This window comes from Aedes aegypti, chromosome 2 (assembly GCF_002204515.2).
Source record: "Aedes aegypti strain LVP_AGWG chromosome 2, AaegL5.0 Primary Assembly, whole genome shotgun sequence".
NCBI lineage: Eukaryota > Metazoa > Arthropoda > Insecta > Diptera > Culicidae > Aedes > Aedes aegypti.
In genome coordinates, this window is record NC_035108.1 from 363,123,146 (window position 1) to 363,151,120 (window position 27,975).

The following is a 27,975-nucleotide window of genomic DNA, read 5'->3' on the forward strand; positions in this document are numbered from 1 at the left end:
AAAGATTGACAGTTATGCCCTTGAAAAACGGTCATTAAAAATCCGAAACGTCGGGATTAGCAAAACTCACCACCGTTATGATTGTCCTAGGAATAAGGAAGCCAAACTAACGTATTTTTAATTTTAGAAAAATCCCAGTCGAATTCATCTACCATTGAGCCACAAATATAGAAAATCACTGTGTATCTAATATAACGCCTCTTGTATTAATGGAATGGTAGGGTTAAAAGTAGAATGACGATCACTTCTGCATTGCTAGCAGAGGATCATTGGATCATACACTTCATCGTACTTTGCAGTTGTGTTTATCGTTAATTTTCATCTATTTTTCAATTCACATCTCTTCCTATACGGCTATGGTTAAAATGAGAAACGGATAAGATGCCGTTTCATTTACATTTCGCCTTCCATGATTATCGTTATTCTAACGCCTGATGCATTGGCAATTTGCTAACCGTTGCTTTGATTATGTATTGTTTTAAAAGACGAACTCGCCAAGGGCGAAAACCCATTATAATTAAGACAAATAATAATACACACCCGATGTTCTTTTAAGGCTTTAGTCCCGAAATTGTTATCAATAGTTGCACTACCATAAAATAACTACAGTTTAAGCAAAAAAAAAATGAAGTCTATTGCGAGGATTCAAAGAAATTCCTAACAGTATGTCGTCGATATCTGATAGCTCCATAGGATTAATTTTGCATTTTATTAAGAGAAAACTCATGTTAATTGGTTTTTCAGAAACAGTGAGTGTTATAAAAAATATTTTCGGTTGGAAAAGTTCAACATTTTTACTAACAAGAGGAAGAAAACTTACGCTTCTAGGGTCTGGAAAAAGTTAAATTTTGATAATGTATATCTCCGTCGTTTTCTAAGCAATCTTCAAAGTTCTTGCAGTAATGGAATCAGACACTATTCAATATCAATACCCACTTAAGTGTTTCTTAAATAGATATTATACCCAATATTTCAAACAAAAGATACTTCCTAGTTTTATCTGGTACGGATTTGTGACAGAAATTAACAATGTAACAATGTTTAAGGATTTGAATTATGGCTTTCTTTGTAAAAATTAAGCCTAGCGATACATGTTTGGGCAGAAATAGAAATTTTGGATTACACTCGAAATATCTTTTAACTGAAAAAAAACTATTAAAAATTTTATATTTCGACACTGTTCACCTGTAATCCAAAACTCAAAGTAATAACTGGTGTTTATTTCAAAGGCTCTTGAATATATATGCTGCAGATATATAAATTTTAGATTACACTCTAAATCGATTTAAATTTTTAAAACTAAAGAAATTTTGAGTGTAATCTGAAATTTTCATTTTACTTCAGAAATGATCACCGCTCTTCTATAACCGAATAAATTCCACAAAATCACAAAATATATATGGCCTCACTTTGAGTTTCGATTTATAGGCTATCGAGTTCAAAACTATGGTTTCTTGTATTTTTTCAAGTGACAGAAATTTTGAGTGTAATGGAAAATTTCTCTTTCTGCTCAAATTTAATTACTTTTTCAAATTTAGTTTTTAACTCGTAGTTTTTTCAGTAAAACAAATTTTGTATCTTGTTTTAAGTCACTTTTACCCAAACTTTTTTGACTTTCGCCTCCTTGAGTCCAATATTTTTTTGGAATCGCTCCCCCGATTTGAAATTTAAGCATTCGTATTAAGCGATAAACTTACGTAAAAGTATTGATCAATATTTCATCATAAGTATAACGATAATTGGTCAAATTTGAAGGGTGTAGTAGTCAATCTTATTGTTTCAATTAAAATACCCCAATAATAATGTTTTCTACTTGTACATCCATAAAAGAGTCATGCAATATCTATGATATGCATCAATTGTTTTTTGTATCAACAAATGTATTATCCTGGCAATTGTACGATCGTCGATAAAACAAATTTGTTCACTTGCTGCTTTTTTTTCTTCTTTTCTTAAGTTTTTAAGCGAAAACGCCCACTTTGGGAATCACTGTTTTAAACAAACAGTTTAAAAAAGAGAATTTGTTATTATGATTCGAGTGAAATAGATTTTGAGTGTAACCAAAGTAATCTATTTCTGCTAAAACATTTTCACTGAACTTCTACAATAACTTTCATGTCGAAAAATCTATATGTTATTGCTTAGAATTTCGTTTTATTCTTGAATGGGACTTAACTATTTGAATTAAAATAATATATATTTTGAAAATAACTTTCGATAACACTGTGACTAGAATATATAAGAACTTTAGAGACCTCTAGTTTGAAAAAAGAGATCAAAAAAAGACCAGACATGGACCAAAAAAGACTGAAGACGGATCAAACAGGAAACAAAATGTATAAGCACGTCTTTATAATATTGCCATTTTGAGACTAGTGCAAATAAAAATCTGATTTCACACATTTTATTCTCGCACATATTAAGAGCAGATTTTGAGAGATTTTTTTCGCTACCTGTTTGTGTATATGGTGTAACATTGCTGGAAGCTCCTCTTGTCAGTTTTGCACACATAGCGTTATGTCTGAGCGATTTTGTTGTACAAAATTTGTGCTAGGTCATAAAGTAAGTACAATAAAAATCTAACAAAAAATATATTCATAATATTTGATACGATAAATGATCAGACTATTACTTATTTTATTGGAAATTATAAACTTAAGTAAATGAAATTTGAATTAAATATTCAGTTTACAGTTAACATTTGAAAAAAGTAAACATTCAGTTTTAGCTGTGGTTGATTTTTAAGTTCTTGAATATCCGCGAAAACATGTAAAAATCTAAAATATGTTAAACTCTAAAATTTTTGTTGTCTTTCCAAAAGTATAGATATATGACATAAATAATAATGAAATGAATTAATTTTATTTGTATTGAAAATACCTGAAAAGCTATGATTTCGTAAATTTATCTCGTGTGGAGAGAAAAATGAGCGATTTTTTGAAACCTTACCATATTGTCAAATGTTTTCTAGTAAAGCTGAATAAATTTTTAACAAAAACATCCGGGATATAATGTACTTGAACTCACTACATCGAAGGATTTTGATAAAAACATTTATTATTAGATAAGTTCCAACAATAGTAGGGTCTATGCTGGCTAGATAAGAATTAATTTTCTTTTATTAAAAATTTCAATGTAAAAGGTTATTTTATCAAAAAAAAAAAAAAATATTAGCATAATTTTAAATGCCCCAAAGAAAAATACAAATTTGAATTTGTTTATCGGCATATCGGTCTATTTTGCTCGAAGTAAGAGGGAGCATGGAGAAGAAAGCAATGAATACTAGATGGATAGGTACCGTAAGGGAACGGCGAGAGAAATTGGATAAGATGTTGAAGAGGGCATATCATATGGCTAAAACCTACAACTTTGCTGAAGGCAGCACGCCATTAACTTTAAAATCTTGTGAGTTACAGGTGAATTTTGAGTTTTTTAAGTGTACTTTTGAATTAAATTTTCTCAATTTACAAAAATTACGTTCTCACAGTTTTTGCTCAAAAGTTGCCTATCGTATGGCCTTTCAATTGCCACTAAAAGAAAAATTTTATCGGACCAACTCGATGTTTTATGGGAACCTGAAGATTTCATAGTTTTTCACTTAAATTTGTTTATAACTTCAAAATCACAAGAATTACAAACTTGCAATGTTCAGCAAAAATGTGTATCTTTAAATCTTCTGCAACTCTTCTGACGACCACATTCACGTAAAACTGAAAATAAAAAAGTTAGACCAAAATAACTGATTTATTGCCTTCACCCTAAGTTAAAACATTCAAAATCAATTTACTTAGTTCAAATGAAGAGTTAGATCAAAAGTGTCTTCGACAAAGTTGTTCAAAAAAACATTTTCTAAATGTTTGCAGAAGAGCGCGGTCACAAATTTCATCAAACAAATAAGTTTGAGTCAAAATATTAACTTAAATAAGGGCCACCCTTTTCAACTTTTTTCTTAAAAGATGCAAAAATCAATTCCGAATAACTTCTGTGATGACATCGAACTTCTAAAATCGTCGAGAACAGAGAAAACACTTTTTTCCGGCTAAATTGTCGATTTGGTCCATTGTGCACTGGTCCAGGAAGCTAATTTAGGCGGACATGAGGTTTTCGTCTCGATTTATTGATTTTAGAGCCATAGTTGCTTCTGAGAATACGTTCAGAACTTTCGGTACTACAAAATGTACGCACCAAAATTTTGTTTACACGCCAACTTTTTTTTTATTTTAACGAATCGTGAGTTGGTATGTTCAGCAAAGTTGTAGCAAATGATCATAGAACGAATTTGCCGAACAAACTTTTTCTCGGTTTTGCTTAAGGTGAAGATGAATCGAAGCCAAATCTCAAATTTTCAAGAGCACGGATCTGGAGAACCAAATATCCGTTTAACCTGAAAACTTAATCGATTGGTCACACGCTGGTGGTGAGCAATCGATTAAGTTTTCAGCTCAAACGGGTGTTCGGTTCTCCAGATTTGTGCTCTTGAAAATTAGAGGTTTGGCTTCGATGCATCTTCACCTTAAGAGCTGAGATAATTTTTAAGTGTTTAATTTTTTAGTTTGATTGGCCTACTATGTTCTACAAAATTTTTATAAGGTACAGTTGGGGAAGTGTATCAATGGGGTAAGTGGATCATTTATCTATATTGAGCATAAATACTTGAATATGTTAAATGTTTTCGCAGCATTTCTTCGTTTTAGGTTATGTTCTTACGTCCACACTGATACTAATGCAAAACTGGTACTACACCAACACTAATACAAGCAAACTTGTTGGCTGCAAAAATCAATTAATTTCAAAATTGTTTTCCTTCAATCAAAAATTCATTGTATCTTTTCCTTAAATCAAATTCTACTAGTTTTTTCAACGCATGGTGAACATTTCAGTTCTAATTGTATGAATCTAAATGAAAAATATGTGAATTTTATAAATAAATACAGATATATTGGACATGGTACACTTACCCCCACTTTTTAATGGGGTGGGGAAAGTGGATCAAGTATTATTACCATTTATTGGCAGACTGCTTACGATAATTTGAATAAGTTTGAACACTCGCAAATATTGTTTTGTTTTTACTATTTCTCATTACTAGCTTAAATTTGTTTAATTGACTAAAGAAAATTTGAATTAATCCACCTTAAATTTATTTTAATCTTTCTGGCATAAGAAAATATAAAAGAATGAATATTGCAAAATTGTTACAAAACTTTTCGTGGTTTATTAAAGCTGAGTTGCAAAAAAGCAAAATATACAAATTTTCCAATTGAAAACATGTTATCGTACCTTATTTGACCATATAAATTGTTCTAGACAGATGATACAAATACATTCAAAAATAGAATAAGAAGATTTCAGTTTGTTAAACAAAAATAAATGTATCTAATATTTTTAAACAACAAGTGTTTTTCGAAAACATCGTTAGGAATAATCCTACAATACTTCTTTATAACTTATGTGATTATATTTAAGAAATTTCCCCAAATTATTCTAGCTACAATGTTTTATTTTTGTTTGAATTAGTGTGAACTAATGTATAAATATTTTTAATAATATTTTGATAAAATGAAGACACTTTTCCATTTTTATGGTATCAAAACATAACATAACTAGCACTAATAACAAGAACGAGTATACATGATTACACCATATATGTTTTGAGAAAAGATTTTTTTTAGCGGTGATCCACTTACCCCACCATAGTGAGGCAAGTGGATCATTTGGCGCAAATTTTCAAGTCCCTCATACTCAATACATAAAAATCAGAAAAATCTAAATAAATGACGATTTGAAGTATATTAGTCCCTCATTTGTTATCCACAGAAAAAAGTTTGAATTACATTATTTACGTAAGCTGTACGTAATAATGAAGTTGACTAATGATTTTTCTGTATCCACTTACCCCACGGTACCTTACTTATCATTTGCTACAACTTTGCATGTCGCTCAAGAAACGTGGAATAAATCCAACAGAAAATTCTGGGAAAATTAGGCCAAAAAATTAATTTGAACTGTTCTTCGGACTGACTGACTTCCATCCCGGTGATGTCATTTACGAATAGTCGAAATACAGTGAAACCTCCATGAGTCGACATTGAAGGGACCATCGACTCATGGAAATATCGAGCCATAGAACAGAAATGCTTTGGAAAGCTGTTCATAGCATCATAGCCATCATAGCAACCGTGAAATTTTGTTTCTACAGAAAAAATTTTGATGACATAAACAGGCGTCATTATTTCGAATATCGTTATTTGTCCTGATTTTTTTTATGGTCCTGATATTTTTTTTATGGTGGTGGTGAATCAAAATCCGGACGGTACCAATATCCGGACACTCTGGTACAATACATGAATTATTGGTGGAATTAAATATTATGGTGGTAAATTTTATTCATAATATCTACTTCCATTTTTGCTGATCATTTTACAATCATTCGTAATCTAGTTACCATTGCCTAATAATTAATAATAATCAAAACAAAAAAGTCTTTTGTGTTTGACGTGTTTTTTTTGTTGCATTGTGAATCATTCCTGTAGAAGTAGCGAAGAACGTGCGTTTATATTCAACTGGCAGATATGTGTTTAATTTACATTATTCACAACGTATTTTGAATATAACAGTAAAATAAACATTAATTCATGTATTCGGAAGCACTACACTCGTGAAGCTCGTGTAAATACGCATATTAAGGTGTAAAAGAGACTGTCCAGGTTTGTCAGCAGGTGGTTTTAAATCCGGACACCATTCTAAAGTATTGTGTTTTCATTCTATGAGTGAAAATTTAAGGATATATCTGGAAGAAATCTTACAAATATTATCAATCAGGTGTTATTAGTGAATAAAATGCAGTTCTATGCTCTGAAAAGCAGTGTTACTCAAATATTTCGGAGGTTCTAACGACAAGCGCTCAGCCCCATATGTACGGATGCAGTTGAGGTAATCGAACAAAAAAAATTACAACCATTTCATTAACAAAAGCATTATAGATCACATTCCTGCATATAATGTTTATAAATGAGTCATAAAATTAAATGATTATACACTTTTTATGAATTCTGATACAGTATTCCATATTGCAAGAGCGCTGTCCGGGTTATGATTCACAAGTATCCGGATTTATAAACAAATAATGCTTCTGGTGTCCGAATTTAAGGACAAGACAAGCTTGATTGTTTCAATGATTTTCATGGTATTGTCATAACTTTTATCATAAAATTTGATTTTATTATCAAGTTCAGGTATATAACTATATGTAGCAATAATGAACTCAAATCTCATTTGATAAAAAATGGTTTGAAATGGAGTTTGAACATATGTCTCAACTTAAGCGTCCGGGTATTGATGCATCACGGTAACCGCTCATGAGGTCTTGTGTTTTCAATATAAAGAATTATTTTATCAAATGAAAATAATGTCGGACGACTTCATTTGAAAGTTGTTAATATTGTTAGAATATATCCGTGCGACTCGAAAAATCAATTTTTACACTAGTGAGCGGATATAGGGGCATGAGCGGATACTGGTGCACTGATGGTAGTAATAATTTTTTTTTTAAACTTTTCATTAAGAACTCAGGGCCGGTTCAACCGCATCGAGGCCGTCATGGTAAATCGCTTCGGATAGTGCGGAATATTCAAAAACGCCTAGAAATTAGAAAACTCTTCACTTTTACGTGGACTTGGAACCATTGGAGGTTTGTTTTTTTGTTCAAGAGTCTCTTGAAAACCTTCCGCGTTCGTCACGTGGATTGAACAGATGTAGAATGTATTCGCTGTTTTTCTTTTAATTGAAGGGCAGTTTAACAGTTTAATGATCCATTTGATTATTTACTTATCGATTTTCAATACGTTAGATAATGAATTTTGTTATGGTGAACTGATACCAATTTATATATCAAGTCTTGTCGAGTTAATAAAGAATTTACATTCGATTCGTGTTGTACTAAATATTACAGCTCGACTACTGATGTGTTATACTGATGATCGAAATTATTGATTTTGATATATATGCACCGAATTGCGTATTTTTCATCATGGTCAGTGGTGGAAATGTTTGCATCATGAAGCACTTCACAAGTGTAAATCAACACAAAACAAGCATGAAAGATTCGTGAACAGGCTTGGTGTGAGTAAGTTTGCATCCGCCTGCCCGAAAGAACATACCAAAAGAAATAGCAAAAATTTCGCGAATATTTACTCGCGCGAGTAGCCGAAAAAGGTGTTATTTATTACAGTTTTGACAGGCACATCAATTGTACATCCATCAAATCAACAGTAAACTGCCTGTTTATGGCCAGCAACTCTTGAAAACCAGAAATCTCGAAGTATTTTTTTTCCAATGCGCATTTGATTCAGAACAGTAGCGAACACGTTCACGAATCACTTTAGCTTCGCTTACTATCGAGCAGGACAGAAGCGAGTTAATCAGCACTCTGATATTCCCAAACATTTTATTTTGTTTTTGTCCATCGCTGATTAAGGTTGTCTATGATTTTACGAAACATAAAAATATTCAGCGTATAAACACTCTTCCGTATAAAGCATCCTAGGGATCTACAGAAAAAATCTCGTGATAAAGTTCATCATAGGGATGCTCATGTATTGGTATAATTTATCTGGTACATGACTGGAAATCATGTAACAGTTGAATGCAATCCTATTCTGCCTATCAGCATTCAATGGGTTAACCGACGCCATCTGACGTATCCTTCCAAACCAACGGATTCGATACCCCACTCCCTGCTGCCCTAATCCTGTCATAAACCAGTAGTTACCATTCCCTTCATATCCAAATCTATTCCAGCAAACGACACAGCTAGCCGTCTACCGCCGATCACGTACAAAGTGCAGCGAGCTCCCGACGGAACTCCCCTGTACACGGTGATCGAGAAGAATCCCCGTTTCCTGCCGGTGCACGAGTTCAAAACCAATACGAGACCTCCGTTGGCCGGACCTTTCGCATTCAGTCGCATTCCGAGACCCCATCGGGACGTCCCTCGGGTGTTCCTTTCGCGCGAAATCGCCGACACCTGGTTGTTTGAGAATGCGTATTCGGGGTAAATATCCCAACATTGGACCAATCCGGTGCACTGACCTCAAGCAGACAGCATTTGCAATTCGCTAATTGGCGTGTTAACAACGAACCGTTATTTTTGTAACAAAAAACTTAATACAATCTCACAATTCGCTGACCACGCTGTTTGCTGCTGTTTCAGCTAATAATATATTTATGCGCCTTTGGAGGGGTTAATCCTTCCCCAAATTCCCACAGAGAGTTCCAGGATGATGGTTGAGTAACCAATCACTAAAGACAAATCAATCACCTTACTTAACAAGACGCTGCTGACGAATACCGAAGGTTATCAACGAATTTAATTATGTTTGAAATTGGTGGTTTGGGTCATTTCCTGGTGAGCTTATGCCTTGGTGTATTTGTGACTAAGTAGAGTAGAAATTCCGATACTAAGTTTAGTGTTTGTTTGTTTTCACCACGTAATGAACTAACCTGCATGTCACTTTTTATTTAAACTAGAAATATGATTGAACATGAACTCTAACGTATTTTTTACAACTGTGCAACAGCTTTTCTGGCGAGAAGACCATCACTAAAAAGGTTCCCGACACGATAACTTCCTGGATGATCACCGGTTTTTCGGTGAGCCCAGTTTATGGATTGGGTCTTACCCGTCAGCCAAGGAAACTGAACGTCTTCCTACCGTTCTTCGTATCCACCAATCTGCCATACTCCGTGAAACGGGGAGAGGTGGTGTCGATTCCGATTGTGGTCTTCAACTACATGGACTCGGATCAAACGGCCGAGGTAACCTTCCACAACACCGAACAGGAGTTTGAGTTTGCCGACGTGGAGAACGAGGTTCATGAAAATCCAAGTAAGTGTCACACATAACCAGAATTTTGCTATTTAGTTCATCAATTGTACAATTTGTTACAGAGCTTGAACTGTTCCGCAAGAAAACCGTTCAAGTTGCATCCAATACAGGAAAAACTATCCCCTTCATGATCAAACCATCCAAGTTGGGTCATATTACCATCAAGGTTACAGCCACTACTCAGCTGGCCGGAGACGGTGTTGAGCGCCAATTGCTCGTTGAACCGGAAGGTCTGCCCCAGTACGTCAATAAGGCTTCGTTCGTTGATCTGCGTGCCACTCCAGAGGTAAACAACAACTTCACTGTCGAGATTCCCAAGAATGCCGTTCCAGACTCGACACGTATAGAGATCGCTGTTATCGGTAAGCATTTAATTGAGTTTGGCTAACTGAACTTCTGAAAATATCCATTCTATTATTCGTAGGTGACGTACTGGGCTCGACTATTCAAAATCTGGACTCGTTGATCCGTATGCCGTACGGATGTGGCGAACAGAACATGTTGAACTTCGTACCGAACATCGTTGTGTTGGACTACTTGAAGAATACCAATCAGCTTACGGCAAGCATCGAGGATAAGGCAAAGAAGTACATGGAATCTGGATATCAGCGCGAGTTGACGTATATGCATGATGACGGATCGTTCAGTGCTTTCGGCAAGTCTGATCCCAAGGGCAGTACTTGGTTGACTGCGTTTGTTGCTCGCTCGTTCAAACAAGCCGCCGATCATATCAGCGTTGATGAGAAAATCATCGATAAATCTTTGGAGTGGTTAAGCGATCAACAGTCGTCTAACGGAAGCTTCCCGGAAGTTGGTAAAGTTTCGCACACGGATATGCAAGGCGGATCTGGACAGGGAATCGCTTTAACCGCCTACACGTTGATTGCTTTCCTCGAGAACAAGAACCTGATCCCCAAGTACACCAATGTCATCAACAAAGCGTTGGACTATATCGTAAGGAACACAGAAGGATTAGACGATAACTACGCTCTGGCTATTGCAGCGTACGCCCTTCAGTTGGCCGATCATAGTGCCAAGGATTTCACTCTCTCCCAGTTGGATACTAAAGCTACTACCGATGAGGATCAAAAGTGGTGGAACAAGCCCATCCCAGAAGCCGACAAGAAGAATCCGTGGTACAGCAAACCCAACTCCGTCAACGTAGAAATGTCCGCTTACGGAATGCTCGCCTTCATGGAAGCTGGACTGGATAGCGATGCCCTGCCAATCATGAAGTGGTTGATCTCGCAGCGTAACGACAAGGGTGGATTCCAGTCTACTCAGGACACTGTCGTCGGTTTGCAAGCGCTGGCCAAACTAGCGGCAAAGATTTCTTCCAAGAACAATGACGTTACCATCGTGGTTACTTACAACGAAAATCAACAGAAGGAAATGAAGATCAACTCGGAGAATAACATGATCTTGCAAAAGTTCGAGCTCCCGTCGTCGGCGAAGGACATCGACATCAAGGCTACAGGACGAGGATTCGCCGTCGTGTCGTTGGGTTACAAGTACAATATGAACGTCACCGGAGAGTGGCCCCGATTTGTGCTGGACCCTCAGGTGAACAAAAACTCCAATCAGGATTATTTGCATCTGACTGTGTGCACAAACTTTGTTCCAACCGCCGGACAAAACAAGTCCAACATGGCCGTCATGGAGGTAGGCTTCCCAAGTGGTTTCACCGCCGATTCGGATACGCTGCCCTCGTTGGAGAATACCGAGTATATTAAGGTAATTAAGATGAATTTTGAAGGTTTGTCCTATTCATTATAATGCGAATTGTTCCTTTCCAGAAAGTAGAGTTGAAGGACGGAGACACCGTTGTTGTAATGTACTTCGACAGTCTGGACCGTAACGAACTGTGCCCTACGGTTTCCGCCTTCCGCACGCATAAGGTCGCCAAGCAGAAGCCAGCTCCTGTAGTCATTTATGACTATTACGATAACTGTAAGTGATTACTCTATCTCTCTACTTCCTAACTTCAATAATACTCTATATTCCATATTCCCATCAGCTCGCATCGCTCGTCAATTCTACAATGGACCGGCAGCTGGATTGTGCGACATCTGTGAAAATGAAGATTGCGGCAATTCGTGCTCGATTAAATCGCAGAAGCAGCGATCACCTAAGGAGGAGGCCACCGTGATGGCCAAAAGCGGTGCAGTTGGAATTACGATCGGTTTGCAGCTAATTGTTGCTGCACTGCTGGTGAGGTTGTTCAATTGAAAGGGTTCCATGAACAACGTTAAGTGACAGGGGAAATTGAGAGAGAGAAAGATGAACTTGCAATAATCTTGCTAGAGCGGAAGGAGAAAACTGCGATGATAGCTTTATGTACCTAGTGGAAGATTATTGTGATTTGAGTGGTATGATTTTTGGATAAACTTATGTAACTGTAAAATTTGATCACAATATAGATAATGTAAACAGAATTGATTATGTGTTGCAGACATGCAAATATCCGAAGCCATTGGAAACTCGTTTTTTAAGCTCTATTGTTCTGTCTCCATAATAGCCCTGCTTTCACGTAATGATTTTTGTTAGGTGTGCGAGTTTCTTGTTTAATCTGTGTAGACGTGAGTAGTACATATATCAGTAATTTTTCAATGAATATACTGTTTCGTGCTTCAGCAAACCTGAAGCGTCTATACTCCATGTTAGGAGCGACAGCGTCAGGGGCGGCTGATCATTGTCCGAGTGCTAGAAGGATTCTAAGCTAAACTGTGCACTATGGTCCTCCGAACATTTTGGGGGAATGGTCCTCTGCGAATCAAGAGGGGGGGGTTGTACGGCCTAAAGCCAACCGTAAAAATACACCAGCACAGGAACGTCAACGAGAGAATACGGACCAGAACAATGGACTAAGACCACAGCGACGGAACTGGACTAGCGATTGGAAACTCGGTACGTGGAACTGCAAATCCACGGCAACTTCATCGGAAGCACACGCATACATTCCGATGCTGAAGATCCGCGGTTTCGGCTTCGTAGCGCTGCAGGACAGGTAAGATGGTGCGAACGTTTAGAGGTAATCATACCATCTACCAGAGTAGCGGCAACATATGTGAGCTGGGAACAGCTTTTATAGTGATGGGCAGGCATTGCAGAATTCGCTCTCATTTGATTTTGAAGCACAATCAAAGCAAGCAAAGAAAAACATTCCATCTGTTGCGATCTACGATCGCCAATGTATCGCAAGTTGTAATAAGTCTTGTAAATAGAGGCAGCAAACGAGAGCCCCAAAGAGAGAGCGACGATAAAATCCATTTTTTTTTCGCTTGTTTACCATAGGGGGTAGGTGTTTTACTTGACTGATGCATGGGAAATTTCTGCAAGGAATCGATCAAGAATGCTTTTTCTTCTGTTCGCAGTACGCAGTTGAAAAGAACTGTCAGTTCAATTGGGAGTCGCTGTAAAAAAATTCTGCAAGGAATCGGCGAGAAATTTCTTTTGCGATTCCTTTTCAGTAGCAAATCAGGCTTTAAGGAAAAACTGCTCTATCGCAGTAGCAAATGCTTCACTTCTATTTTTTAATGTCAAGGTGTTACTTATTTAGTTGGTCATGCTCTGCACGCAACTTTCTCTTTCTAGGACGCATAAAAAAAGAGTATGTTTCAAAACAACCCGGAAAATATGTATGCCCTTTCCATATATACAAGGTCCACAGCGTTGAAGAAATGTTTACAAGGAGGATTCCACCAAATGCTAAGCTTAAAAGTGTCCAGTAGCATTCGTCTCCCGGTAAAAGTTTTTGTTATAAGTACAAAAGTAAGGAACGAGCTTCATTCACCTTGAGGCTTGCTTATCAAAAGCAAAATTTTAAACCAAAAACCTGATGTTCGATATTTTAAGAATTTCTATTGATTGTTTATACTTCTCAAAGAACATCTATGCACATCATCATTTTTTTTCGCAAACATTAATGATAAGTAATCATTTTTACGTGTAAAAGAAGCCTCAAATCCGTGAAAATTAAGAGGGGCGTATTGCCGCGTTGGGGCGTATTACACCGAATAACTCTACCTCCGGCAGAATTATTTTGTTGGTGTTTCTAAACTTACAAGGCACAGCATGCGACCGTTTAAAAAGTAAGTTAATTCTTTGTATAACTGTTCAGTTTGTTAAGTTTTCCAACCTTTTTGATGTCTACAAATTAAGTTTCAGTTCACTGTTTTTACTAAAATTTCATTGATTTAGATCAAAAAGATCACAATTTTAAAGCATGATTCAGCAAAGAAGGACGAATGACAGCAAACAATCGTAAGCTAAACTTCCGTAAGTGTTGTCTGGACTAAAGTTTAGAAAATATAAAGAATGATTGCACGAATTTAGGTAATTATTCAGATTATTTTGCCATGACAATTATTTTATGAATAATGTAAAATTGGCTCCATGATGACCCCATGAAAAATAAAATGCGAAATGATCAAGGATGGAAAAAATTGACTCTAGCGACAAACAGCACGGTATTTGAAAGGTCTAATAGGGCCGTCGCTCTTGCACCAACATGATTTGAAGACTTCACCACGCGCGCTTTGGACCGATAAATCAAGCATCCGATGCACGGTTTGTCGGCGGACAAAGAGTTTATCGGATGTTGTTACAAGTAGCGATCAAACTCGAATCATGCCGTCTGCGCGCTATTATTTTTCACGGAGCTCATGCCAAAATGATTTTAGATCAAATCACTAATAAAAAAAATGAAAGAATTCTCAAAATAATGAAATTTTGACTAGCGAACAATTAATCGCTAGTGCACAGTGCGGAGCGTAGATTGTTGTGATAACTTGACGACAAAAGGTTAATCGTTGTTGCTATGATCGCAGGATAAAAAACAACCGCGATGAATCATATATTTTGTCATGATCACTAGATTTCCATCCTTGGAAATGATATTACAGTCAGTTCGTCATTGATAACATTTAAAAATTAATAAAGGTATGAGAATGCTTCAATTATCTATTAAAAAAGAAATGGCATAGCTGCAAATGTTGTTGATCTTTTTATTTAAAACTCCGCCCAGAGATTGCAAAAACCGTTTAAATAATTATTAACACACCCCAAAACGGGCTCCACGTTTTTCAAATTCTAACCGGACATGCGGTTTTGCTATGGAAAATGACTGGTTAGCACAGATTTGACGGAGATTTTTAATTTTTTTTTTTCTGATAATAGCAATCTGGGGGGCACCATGAGTTGTAATCTTGGAGAAATCTCTAAAAAATCTTAAAAGTTTTTCATTTGAAATTATTACAAAATGAGCACCTGAAGACATAAAAGTGACCAACCTTAACAAGTTCTCGAAAGAATCTCCACAATATTTTCTGGTATTTTTGCAGAACACAGAACACTTGGTGGAATACAAATTTATATTCTGGAATCCTAATGCATCCATCAGGGCAGTTTCTTTTGGAATTCCTAGAAAAAAATCTAAAGGTATAAATTAATCAATTGAATCATGAGAAAAATTTTAGAAAATATAACGCTAGATGAGTGCAGGTTCTGGGAAAATTCGAGAAAGAATGCCAGGAAAATTATGCGATGCATAACAATTGCGATATCAAGAATGAATACTTGGAGGAATTTCAGTAGGTTTATTTTGTGGAATCGTTAGGACAATGCTTCAAGGCTTTTTGAGTGGAACTTATTATAGAACAATTATTTTAGAGATCTTTGGAAAATCCTCATGAAATTTCCCAGTTTGAAAGTTTTCCATACAACAACACATAACTTTGTTAAATAGATGTGAGAATACAAGACATTGAATCATCACTTAGAAAAAAATGTGTATACATACATATGATGGGTACAATTAAATAGCATTTTAGAGAATTGATTCCAAGATGAAGTTTTCTTTCAAGTGAGAAAGCATTGGAAAATGTTTATTAGTTTAATAACGACTTTTAGATATGTATTTTTAGTATATGATTTGAATAGTATTATTATTTATTTTATTCCCATTAAACGATTATTTTGTTTTACGCAAATTTGATGCTTTCGAAGCAAATTGTAAGTATTTATTTTCCCTTTTGTATCATATTTATTGGAAAGCATACTAGTTTTCTCAATCTACCAATACTGTTTTATGGATTGCGTATCAGACTCGGAGTCTTGACAGCACGTTACACTTCCTTAGGATTAAAGCTTTGTCACCAAACAAATCTGTTTCTTAAACCGTGAAGCTCTTGGAACTGATAAGAAACGGTTCTCTTGCCTAAAGTTAATATTATAAAACCAAACTACAAACTAAGAGAAACACACAAGTCTTAATCTCAAATCGGCGAAGGCCCCGTTCCGAATTTTCAATCCGGCAGCACAGCGGCACTGAGCATTCCCTGGCATCGGTAGATGCGCTCATGTGAGGGCAGCTCTCCGATTTCGTACATTTTGAGCGATGCGAATGCGGCTTTGGAGTGACCGGTTCCAATGAAGGCAATCGTTGCGTCTCGACCGGCATGTTCAAGCAGGACGTCGTGTCCTCCGGGATGCTGCAACGATAAGAATAAGAGATTATTGACTGGGGTTGTCATTGCGGTTATGTTTCTTTAACTGACGTGCGCGTGCCCATAATATCATACACAGAGGACCAACAGTCGAAATAATTGGGGGGATTGATAAGTGGTTCCTTTACAATTATTATACCTTGCTATCTCTGGAAAAGTGATGTGTTTTATTTATAGACGTAATGTTGAACACATTTTAATCGCTCTTTTCTTCTGACGTTACATTGTTACAGTATGTTACATATTTTTTCGACATTTTGCTTCTAATTGTTGAACCAGAACAGAAGTTTTTTTTATTTTTAATCAAGATGAATTTTACTCCAGAAGCTAAGATATAAGCCGACTAACTTGATGATTTAGTATAAAAATCCTTAGTGCGTTAAGAATTCTCTGAGCGGCGAGGCTTTCAGTATTTTTGCTTTCACTCAGGCCTATACGGGTTAAAAAAAGCAAAAATTATGTTCGACGTCCGTGTGAGTGCTAAGGACGATCTTCGGCGGCGTACAGGAGAACGGCGTGTGGCGGCGAAGGATGAACCACGAGCTCGCTCAACTCTACGGCGAACCCAGTATCGTGAAGGTAGCTAAAGCTGGAAGGATACGCTGGGCAGGGCATGTTGCAAGAATGCCGGACAACAACCCTGTAAAGATGGTGTTCGCTACGAATCCGGTCGGAACAAGAAGGTGTGGGCGCAGCGAGCTAGGTGGATTGACCACGTGCACCAGGACCTGGAGAGCGTAGGTCACAGTCCAGGATGGAGAGAAGCGGCCATGAACCGAGTGAATTGGCGAATTATTGTTGGCGAGTCTTTATCAAGATAATTGATGTAAAGCCAAATAATGAAGGTCCGTGTGACATGGGAACAATTCCAGAAACCTGGAGGAAATTTACAGAACCCCACTCAGTACCGTCGGTGCCAAAAGTGGGGTCAGGGAACAAAACATTATGGAAGCTAAATGCATGATTTGCGGAGATTCTTCTCACGCTAAGGACGTCTGTCCAGTGAAGTAAGATACCGATAAGTTCATATGCGCCAATTGCGGGGGCAATCATAAGTCAATTTTTTGGGCTTGCCCTTCGTGTAGACGAGTCGTCGAGGTTCGTGCCAGGCAGATGAACGGTAATGTCCGTTATGATAACGGTCGTTTCCGGAATTTCCCTGGTAGAGTATCGAATCAGTTAACGATCGCTTGAATATGAATCATACCCATCAGGTGGATTATAATCATGCTCATTCACAAACTTATTATAATCCGTCGAATAGCCGTTCGAATAATGTAATTTGGAATGGATCTACCCAAGGAAAATCCTATGCCGATATCGTTGCAGGTAATTTGAACTCCTCCCCTTTTCATGCTATGAGTACCCGTTCAAATTGTTTCAAATCCAATGAAAAAAAAAAAAAACCCGTCCTCCACAGGACACTTCTACTCCGACTCTTCGTCTACCGAAAATTCTAACGGAAAATCATAAAATGTACCCACTTCAAGTGATATGTCTGCCTCTGATTTTAATTTTCTAACTGAACAATTGAATCTAATGATTGATGCAATGTTCGAAGCTACCACTATAACTGAAGCAGTCCAAGTTGGTGTAAAATTTACTAATCAAATTGTTATTGGATTGCGTTTTTCTAATGGATCCAAATAATAATTTAAATATTTTAAATTGGAGTGCTCGTTCTTTGAATGGAAAAGAGGACGAACTGTTTTAATTTTCTTACGGCTAATAACATGCATATAGCAGTTATTACTGAAACCTATTTGAAACCTGGATCCTTACTCAAAAGAGATCCTAACTTTTTTGTTTTTCGTAATGATCGACTTGATGGGGCATGTGGGGGAGTTGCAATCATCATTCATAGGCGTATAAAACATCAATTGTTTTCGTTATTTGAAACTAAAGTTTTTGAAACTTTGGGTGTTTCTGTTGCAACACAGCTTGGTAAATATTCTTTCATAGCTGCCTATTTGCCTTTACAATACTCTGGACAGCAAGTTAACTTGCTCCAAACTTACTTGCGAAAATTGACTCGCAATAAGTCAAATTTTTGTGTCATTGGTGACTTTAATGCCAAACATCGGTCATGGAATAATTCTCAAAGTAATTCCAACGGCAGAATTTTATTTGATGAGTGCTCTTCAGGATATTTCTCAATTCAATGCCCTGATAGCCCTATATGTTTTTCCTCTTCTAGAAACCCATCTACAATATATTTGGTCTTAGCCGACTCACCTTTGTAGCCAACTGGTAACTCATGCTGATTTTGATTCTGATCATGTCCCTGCTTCATATTGGCAAGAAATCGCTACCAACGCCTTGAAACGAAAATCAAGATGCCACGTTATACCTCTCGGATTAGCTACTGAGAACCCTGATCCCAATCCCTATAATGTCCTTCCTTCAAAAATTGTGACCACTAACCTGGAACCTGGCTCCATCCCATATTAATCTTGAACTGAAAAAGCCAATTAATTGTATGTAATAAAAATAAAAAAATGAATGTAAAGCGATTCTCAATCCTATCAGCTCCACTTTCAACTATTTTCGAGCCGATTGGAATACATCTGAAACATACATTGATTTTTTTATGCAAACAAAACTTGATATTGAAAATGCTCTCGAAACTTTAACAAATTCCTTTGGGTGAAAAAGGCATTGCAATACCAAAATGTGAAGTAAAATTGTAATCCGTGGTAATAGACGATGGTCTTAAACTCATGATCCGTCTTAAAAACGTGAGAAGAAGACAACTGCCACACACTCGCGATTTTGCTATGAAAATGATATTGCAGGATCTGCAGAAAGAAATTACAAAGAAATAAAATTAAATGAAAATAAAATTTCTCAATAGGATCCTGGCTCTAAGCCTTTCTGGAAATTATCTAAAATTAACAAAAAAAAACTCAGAAGCAAATTCCAGCATTGAAAGAAGAAAACAAATTATTACTAACTAATTGCGAAAAAGCTCAAAAACTTGCAGTTTGAAAGCGCGCACAGTTTTAATGTAGGACTTACTAGTCCAATTGAAAATCAAGTTACTCAGGACTTCGAAAATATTCTCAATCAAGAGAAAGTTTTCGAAAATTTCTAGGAGACTGATTTTGAAGAAGTGAGAACTATTATTAAAAAATTCAAAAATATGAAAGCTCTTGGTGATGATGGAATTTACTACATCCTAATCAAAAAACTTCCAGAAAGTAGCTTATCATTCATAGTTGATATATTTAACAAATGTTTTCAGTTGGGATATTTTCCTGACAAATGGAAAAATGCTTAGGTTGTACCAATTTGAAAGCCAGACAAAAATCCGGCAGAATCTTCTAGCTATCGTCCAATCAGTTTGCTTTCCTCCATCAGTAAACTTTTTGAAATGATCATTTTCGACAAAATGATGGTCCACATCAACAAAAGTTTAATATTTGCCAATGAACAGTATTGGACCACTCATCAACTTTTACGTGTAACACATTTGATCCGTTCCAACTAATCTGAAGGCTATGCTACTGGTCTCGCTCTTCTAGACATAGAAGAGAAATTCGACAGCGTTTGGTATGAAGGCTTGATTGTAAACTTTAAAAAACATCAATTTTCCAACATGCATTGTCCAAAATGATCTGTCAAATCATACACTTCGGATTAATTGTTAGAACTACAAGTCTGAAAAACTTCTTGTAAGAGATGGTGTTCCTCAAGGCAGCATTTTGGGTCCAATATTATACAATATTTTCACATCTGACTTACCTGAGTTACCTCAGGGATGTCAAAAATCCTTGTTTGCGGATGAAACAGGCCTCTTCGCCAAAGGACGAAACCTGCGTGTCATCTGTAGTCGATTGCAAATAAGTTTGGATATTTTATCTTTATACTTGCAGAAATTGAAGATTTCTCCTAATGCTTCCAAAACTCAACTAATAATATTCCCACATAAACCAGAAGCTCTTTATTTGAAACCTTCAAGTAGACATGTTGTCACGTTGAGAGAGGTTCCAATAAATTGGACATATGAAGTTAAGTATCTAGGACTCATGCTAGATAAAAATTTAACTTTCAAAAATCACATTGAGACCATTCAAGCCAAAATGTAACAAATATATAAAATATCTGTATCCATTCATTAACAGAAAATCGAAACTTTGTCTTAAGATCAAGATTTTGATCTTCATACAAATTTTCAGGCCAGCCATATTGGATGCTGTACCAATATGGACTAGCTGTTGTAATACCAGGAAGGAAGCTCTACAGAGGATTCAAAATAAAATTTTGAAAAAGATTCTGAAGCTTCCTCTCTGGTATAGTAACTCATTGGTTTACATAGAATATCCAATGTTGAAACATTGGATCAAATGTCAAATAAAATAATTAATATTTTCAGGCAAAAATCGTTACAATCTTCTATTGCCACGATTAATGCGTTATATATGTATGTTAAGTTAGGTTAAGTGTATTGAATTCGCGTTGTTTTCTCCTATAAGCAGGTGAAATCAACTCACCTGTAAAAAATCTGAACTGCTACGGCAAATGAAATTAAATATGTTGTTAACATAATGTTAATAAAATCTTAAATTTGTTTTACCAAATTAGGATGATAGTGTTGTCTAACACAGAACACCTAGATATAAGAAATTAATGTAATGTTTGGAATGTTACTAATAAAGAAATAAAAAAAATGTAATTATTGAGATTATAATTCTAAAGAATTTAAAAAAATATTTTAAAAAGAAATCAAGTTTTGGCGTATCTAATGCCAATAAAATGCGAAGTCATAAAGGCCCAAGTAAAAATGGAACAAATGTCAAAAGTGAAAAAGCAGTTTTCACCGTTAAAATCGACAAATCGAAAAAAATAAAAACACAGAGCTGTTTTATTTCAAAAATAATAAGGTTGTGTGTTTTCATTTTTTCCGATTTGTTAATTTCAAGGGCGAAAACTGCTTTTTCATTTTTGACATTTGGTTCATTTTTACTTGCACCTTAATTCGTTGCCTTTCAAATGCACCATAGGGAGTATCCATTAGACATATACAGCCATTCCATGAAAAACCGATCTAGTAGGCCACTGAATTCCGTAAAAATTTGCTATTTTGTTCCTCATCTGAAATAAGGATACACGTGTTTTTGGATTTTTTGAATCGGGTGACCATTTCCAAAATTGGATGACCAGAAAAATCGCGATTTTGCAAAATTTTACGACATAAAAATAAATCTAATATTACCCAATAATTTCATGCCTTTTATACTAATGCACGGTAATAGGGACCATACATATTAAGAAGGGTTCATTCACCGTGTATTTGAGTTTTGACTGAAACACAATAAAAAAATATTTTGCATAAAATTTCATTGCCCATACGATGAAATACATCCTGCTAATTATTAAACAGAATTCACATGATTTTGACTACATGAACTATATTTTTCAAATAACATTGTGACAAGAACTACTTCATTTCATCAGTATTGTATTATTTTGCTAACTAAACAATAATTTGCATAATTTTTATGAATATTCTGTAGGAATCTGTATATGTGCACGGTGAATGGAGGCCGCACGATGACTGGTGACTTAACGGTATATTTTTTGAAAATCAAAAATCATTCATTTTTCATCGACAAACACTGTAGGTCTCAGCGCATTAGATTTACTATTAAAAAAAATCATAATTTTTGAGCTGCTCAACCGATTTCCAATTTTTGGTACGGAATGAAAGCTTAAGATTTCAGCTTTTCAGAATAAATATAAAACTCTGAAAAAAATTGTTTGCATGGAAAATATATTTTTTTTTCTTTTTTAGGTTTTTTTTATTTTTTTTTATGTTAATTTTTTTCTTCAGAGTTTTATATTTATTTTGAAAAGTTGAAATCTTAAGCTTTCATTCCATACAAAAAGATTGGAAATCGGTTGAGCTGCTCAAAAGTTATAATATTTAAAAAAAAAATAAAAATCTTATTCGCTCAGACCTACAGTGTGCGCCGATGAAAAATTACTGATTTTTTATTTTTAAAAAAATATGTCCCAAAAACTAAAAAACATACATCGCTGGATATTTGACTGTAAACGTAAAATTTTCTAAACTTTCAAGAAAAAATGAGAACAGCAAAAGCCCCTTCAAAACACGAAAAAAAACGATTTATTTTTATTATATTTTAATGTAAAATAAAACAATTTTTGTAAAATTTTATATTTTTCTTGGAAATTCAAAATCTTCAGCTTTTATTACATCCAAGAAAATTGAAAATCGGTCATGCGGCTCAAAAGTTATAATTTTTAAAAAAATAAAAATTTTGCAAATTCGCGATTCTTCTGGTCAGCCTCTTTCGGGAATGGTCACCCTAATCAAAAAATCCAAAAACACGTGTATCATTATTTCGGACAAGGAACAAAATAGCAAATTTTTACGGAATTCGGTGACTTACTGCATCGGTTTTTCATGGAATGGCTGTATAATCACAAAGATATGGGCAATATACACTCCCGTGCAAAAGTTTGGGTTCAACCCCTTAAAAAACATACAAGTGTTTTGTGAATATCTCTGTGATTACACGTCCAATTGATACTCTCTATTGCGCATTTGAAAGGCAACGAGTTATTCATGCTTGTTTTGTGTTTCCCCAAAAATATTTTCTCATTTTTTATTGTAAATGTTTACTTAAAGTTGTGACATTTTTCAAAAAAAAAACACACTAAAAAACATGGCTGATTTCTTCAGCATTGGATTGACCAAAATTTTAAATAAATATGTCATTAGATTCGTTATCTTATATTCTTTCGAGGGTGCTCAAAATTTAGGCGGAAAATTCTGAAAACTATTCAAAATCAATCAAACAGTCATTCAAGTCATCGTTGCTAAAGTTTAGGTTCATCCTTCAGTATGGTGTATCTTGCAAAAGTTTGGGTTCGCGCCATTATTTTTGTTTGAAAAAGCTATAAACTATTGAAATCGGTTGAAAATGGCAGAGATATTGACAAAAATATTTGCGTGCGGCCCAGGTGTTCCCAAACTTTTGCACGATACGCATCATACTGAGAGGTGAACCCAAACTTTCGCACAATGACTATTTGATTAATTTTGAATAGTGTTCAGATTTTTTCGCCAAAATTATGCTAGCGCTTTTCAAAGAAGACAAGATTACAAATCTAATGACACATTGATTTGAAGTTTTGGTCAATCCAATGCTGAGGAAATTGGCCATGTTTTTCCAGTGTTTTTTTTTTTAAATGTCACATTTTTAAGTAAAGATTCACTATACAAAATTCATAAACCTGTTTTTGGAAAACACCTACCAAGTAAGAATAACTCATTGCCTTTCGAATGCGTCATAGATAGTTTCAATTGGACGTGTAATCACAGAGATATGGACAAAATCTTTTTGTATACCTTCTTTAAATATATAATGTGTGCATACGATGTTTTTCTTCAAGTCGAGTCTGGTACAAGACACTGAATACGGCCTTACAGTTGAGGTCTAAATACGCGTATCTGTCGAAGGATACAAACTCTAGTGGATTGTGCTACTTTTCCCCGAACGCCAGTTCCCCGAATGGCCCATTTCCCCGAATGCCATTTTTCCGAATGACCCGTTTCCCCGAAAAGCAGAGCAGTTCAAATAAGCGCAAAAATAGTTGTAAGTGGCAAGATGGTGAATAGAATGAACGATAGGCAATCAAAAGAAGGAGGTATTTGGTCATTCTCGGCTATACACATGTTGCCAAAAAGTTGAGGACGGTAAAACTTGTAAGAACCATCAATCAAATAAAGAAGGGTGCCTATCAGATGACCAGAATGTTCACCACCCTGAAATGTATAAATATATGACAATTATGAGTTCTAAAATCTTTTCGGGGAAGTGGGTTATTCGGGGAAACGGGATATTCGGGGAACTGGCATTCGGGGAACTGGCGTTCGGGAAAACAACATTCGGGGAACCGACTTTCGGGGAAAAGTAGCACAACCCTCTAGTGGTATAGCATTAAATTCAGTTTTTCATCTACTTATGAATACCTTTACCTACACACTTAATTTAGAATGCCGAATCTCGGCTACTTTTAACCGAGATCCGCACAGCGGAGAAGTCGGCAAACAAATTTCCTGAGATCTCAGTAAATAAAAGCCGAGTATCAGTTAATCGTGCTTCGTTGCTAAGCAACCGGACAAAATGTTAGCTGAGTCTTGGTTAAAATCGGGAAACCGAGATTCGCACAGCCGACCTCGTGAAAAAAATCTAAGTGTGTAATACTAAACAGCTCGTATGTATGTATGTATTATCACTTTTGTATAGTTTTTTAGGAGGTGAACCCAAACTTTTGCACGGGAGTGTACTTTTGTGTGTTATTAAGGAGGTCACCCTAAATTTTTACATGGGTGTGTTTAACGTTTTGTCTAACCGATTAATTCATACAAACATATCAAAGAAAGTGTAGTACAGGAGAGGAATGATGAGGTTAAGTTTCCAACGCTTCTTATCATCATAATCAAAAGATTAATCCCTATGATTATTTCTAGAGCACAGCAGATTATGAATTGTGATTAGTGTTCAGATAGTGTCATTCAAGTTGATCCAACGTTATTAAGTTAGATACGAAAGAAAGAATCTACTCTCGAGAATGAGCGAATAATTCGCGGTTACCTACGATTCGCTCCCAAAATTTGACTCATTTGCTCATCTCCTACTGTATGCTTAAGCAAATCGAGAAAATTTCAGAAAATATACATTTAGCAAAACCAAAATGTGTAAAATTCAAATATTCATGCACTTATCCTAATTGACCTCAACCGTCAACTAGTGGGTGTTTTGGTTTGGTACTAAATGCATTTCTTAAGTATTTCATACCGTTGCATTGGGTTTTCCCATTAACATTTCAAAACTACTCAGCAACTCACTGCACATGAACTTCACTTTGTAAATATTTTCCCCAGCTGTTTACTCGCCTGTCTGGCATTCATCGCAAACGTGAGCCATACGTCGCAAATCATTGCTACGTTGCACTATAGATATGGCATTTGAAGTTCATCATTCATTGATAATCTACCCTGTTAAACTTTATCACTACCTCTTTAAAGCCTCACAGTAGATCGTTCGACCACGTGTTAAACAATACACGCACTTACCATTTCCAAAAAATCAGTTATGTCGTACACTCGATCGTACAGAACTATCCAGCAGTCCTGCATGGTGTCATGATAAGACACCTCGTCGAGCGTAATTTGTTTCCTCAGACGAAGATTGTTGTTGTTCCGATCGTTGCTGGGGGTTGTCGCTGTGATGCGCAACGCAGTCATCGCCAGTTGGAAGAAGCTTGCACTTTGAGTGGCTGCCGCCTTGACTTCGTCAGCGCTGTGAACGTCCACTACGGGACCGTTCAGCACTTGAGTGTCTGCCAAAGACATTCCTTTTCTGGGGGTTTACCTCTTTATCCCTAAAAGGCGCTGTGTCTCCTATCTGTTACTTGACTTTTACAATCCGATTAGTTACAATGACCTTTTTGCTTTGGGACAGAGAGCACACCAGTCGAGATGTGTGATGTGTTTGCACTTCCAACGACCGAATAACACTAACAGATTTCCAGCGGCTTCCGAATGCTTTATAATATGTTTTTCGTTATTTGATATGGGCTCGACTGAGCGATCCTCGAACCATTTCGGCATGCGGTGGCGTTCTTTTCGCTTTGCTTCATTTCCAACAACGCCGGCAGATAGCGTGGTAGTCGTCAGAGAAGCGCGCATGTTGCAAACCGACATCGATTAACACAGTGCAACATTTTCGAGGTCATAGGATGTAAGCAACACCCTTACTAGCAAAAGCCAATTTGGGTTTTGAAAAATATATTCCAAATGTGGAATTACGCCCATTTCAGTTTTTAAACTAGATTTTTTCTAAGTACGGCTATAGAATAAAGTGGGTCCCGAAAAATGAGAAAAACGACATTTTTCATAGGTTTTTGTACTACAAGACTTGGAAAGCATGAAAATTCCATCCTGATATGGTCACAAGTGTTGTTTTTTTTTGTTTGTGAAGAACATTTTGTCCGAAGGGTGCATTGAAAACTTTCCGAAAGATTATATGTTATAGCTGGACTGAGGAAAATTAATGCTGAAAGATTCAAAAGGGCATATTTCCAAATGTCGAACTGATCTCTCAAAAAAAAAACCCAAATAGGATTTTTAAAGTCTGGGTGTGTATTTTCAGGATCTGAAGTCAGAATTTTGTTTACATTTCATGTGTTGTACGGTGTAATGTGTGTTACTAGTGAAACCGATTAGCAATTCGTTGCCAGTTCGGTTATCAGTTAACATAATGAGCTTCAAATTATCGGCCAATTGGAGGTTGCATTGCTTAGTGCTACCTTTGGCTAGTATCTCATCTCCAAACGGAAGTTGAAATTTTGCATAATACCAATAATCACCTTCTTGCTGCGCTCGAGTAATACGCTGATTCGCTGAAATTTAGAGCGGAAGCCTGGGACCCATTTTTTTCAGGCGACGATTAAGGATGATCGAGTTTGAAACTTCGATACGGTTCAGAAACCTGTAGACTGGAATGTTCTCTAAAAATGTTTTGAATATGATATGGTATACTCTATTATGTATTGTAGTATTATTGTATCTGGTAGCACTGGTCAGTTCTAACCAAACAATGAGTTCTACAGTCTTGAACAAATTTGACTATTTGTATTCAATCTTATTCCTGTCTGAAGGGCCAAAAGCGAATGGTCGGACCCGTAAATAGAAATACTTACGCGAAAAAAGAATCTCCTTCTAAAGGTAAGTTCAGCCATACAATCGTACCACAACCAAGCCATTGCTTGTCAGAATGACTTAATCAGCAGTGTATTCAATTTTATATGACTTTACATACCGTCGATGGGGGTGACAATGGGCCTAGGAGGTGAAATTGGGTCAAAACGGAAAAATATGATTTATGAAAAATTTTAGCTAATAACGCTGATATTACTAAAATTATTAATTCATATGTTAGGGAACATATTATTACACGTAATTCATCACAATATACATTTTTAGAAATAGTAGTTTTTGTTTAATATATCAATAACCTTGTATGTTGTAACTGAAGAAAAAATACAACATTAAATTTCTGCTGTGCAAAATATAACGCATGTACTTTAACCTCTATCATTTTATTAGTAGAAAGTTGACATTTTTTTCATTACACTTCACACGTATTTTCCGGAATCTATTTATTTTTCCACAAAAATTTCTTTTTTTAGGTAGAGTAAAGTGGGGCAAAAGTTCGAGTGGGGTAAGAGTTTCTTTTTAAGAGCTCAATTCAAAACAAATTATAAATGTCATAGTGGTTCGAATGCTATTCAAGTAAGAGACTTTCAATCCAAATATCATAAAAATCGATTGAGATTTGGAAAAGTTATGGCTATTTGTTGTTTTTCGACGTGAATATTGTAATTTTCTGTCAAACTTTCGTTGCATGGAATCAATTGAAGATCTTTTTCAATATTTTATGTAAAGGCGTTTCTAGGCCTATCACAAGGTTGCTTTGAGGTGTATTAGTTTTTACATACATGCTTGAAAACAATTTTTGGCCCATAGTGGGACAAAAGTTCGAATCA

The 27,975-nt window shown here is 35.9% G+C and overlaps 2 protein-coding genes across 13 annotated transcripts in view; one reads left to right on the forward strand and one right to left on the reverse strand.

Moving 5' to 3' along the window:
* LOC5570819 (CD109 antigen) overlaps positions 1–12,321 on the forward strand; it is a 77,741-nt gene extending 65,420 nt beyond the window's left edge. For 11 of the 12 annotated variants that reach the window (XM_021846504.1, XM_021846506.1, XM_021846505.1 and 8 more), the window contains exons 9-13: positions 9,579–9,886; positions 9,949–10,248; positions 10,311–11,620; positions 11,683–11,836; positions 11,904–12,321. In XM_021846504.1, coding sequence (XP_021702196.1) covers positions 9,579–9,886; positions 9,949–10,248; positions 10,311–11,620; positions 11,683–11,836; positions 11,904–12,115 — 2,284 coding nt within the window. In that variant the 3' untranslated portion in view covers positions 12,116–12,321. Of the gene's footprint in view, positions 1–8,799; positions 9,053–9,578; positions 9,887–9,948; positions 10,249–10,310; positions 11,621–11,682; positions 11,837–11,903 lie in introns of all 12 variants that reach the window. The other variant, XM_021846500.1, reaches the window with a different exon arrangement.
* Positions 12,322–15,834: 3,513 nt separating this feature from the next.
* LOC5565198 (cytochrome b5) lies at positions 15,835–26,023 on the reverse strand. Its single transcript, XM_001649489.2, has 2 exons — positions 25,502–26,023; positions 15,835–16,377 (listed from the first exon to the last, which is right to left on the reverse strand). Exons 1-2 carry the CDS (start codon positions 25,778–25,780, stop codon positions 16,192–16,194), a joined length of 465 nt encoding a protein of 154 aa, XP_001649539.2. The 5' UTR covers positions 25,781–26,023; the 3' UTR covers positions 15,835–16,191.
* Positions 26,024–27,975: the final 1,952 nt, after the last annotated feature.

What these genes read in the sequence shown, in the direction of transcription:
- LOC5565198 (XM_001649489.2), bottom strand. Translation starts at nt 25,780, where the DNA reads ATGTCTTTGGCAGACACTCAAGTGCTGAACGGTCCCGTAGTGGACGTT. An exon ending in TAACTGATTTTTTGGAAATG is followed by an intron (nt 16,378 to 25,501) that starts GTAAGTGCGTGT and finishes TTATCGTTGCAG; the next exon opens with CATCCCGGAGGACACGACGT.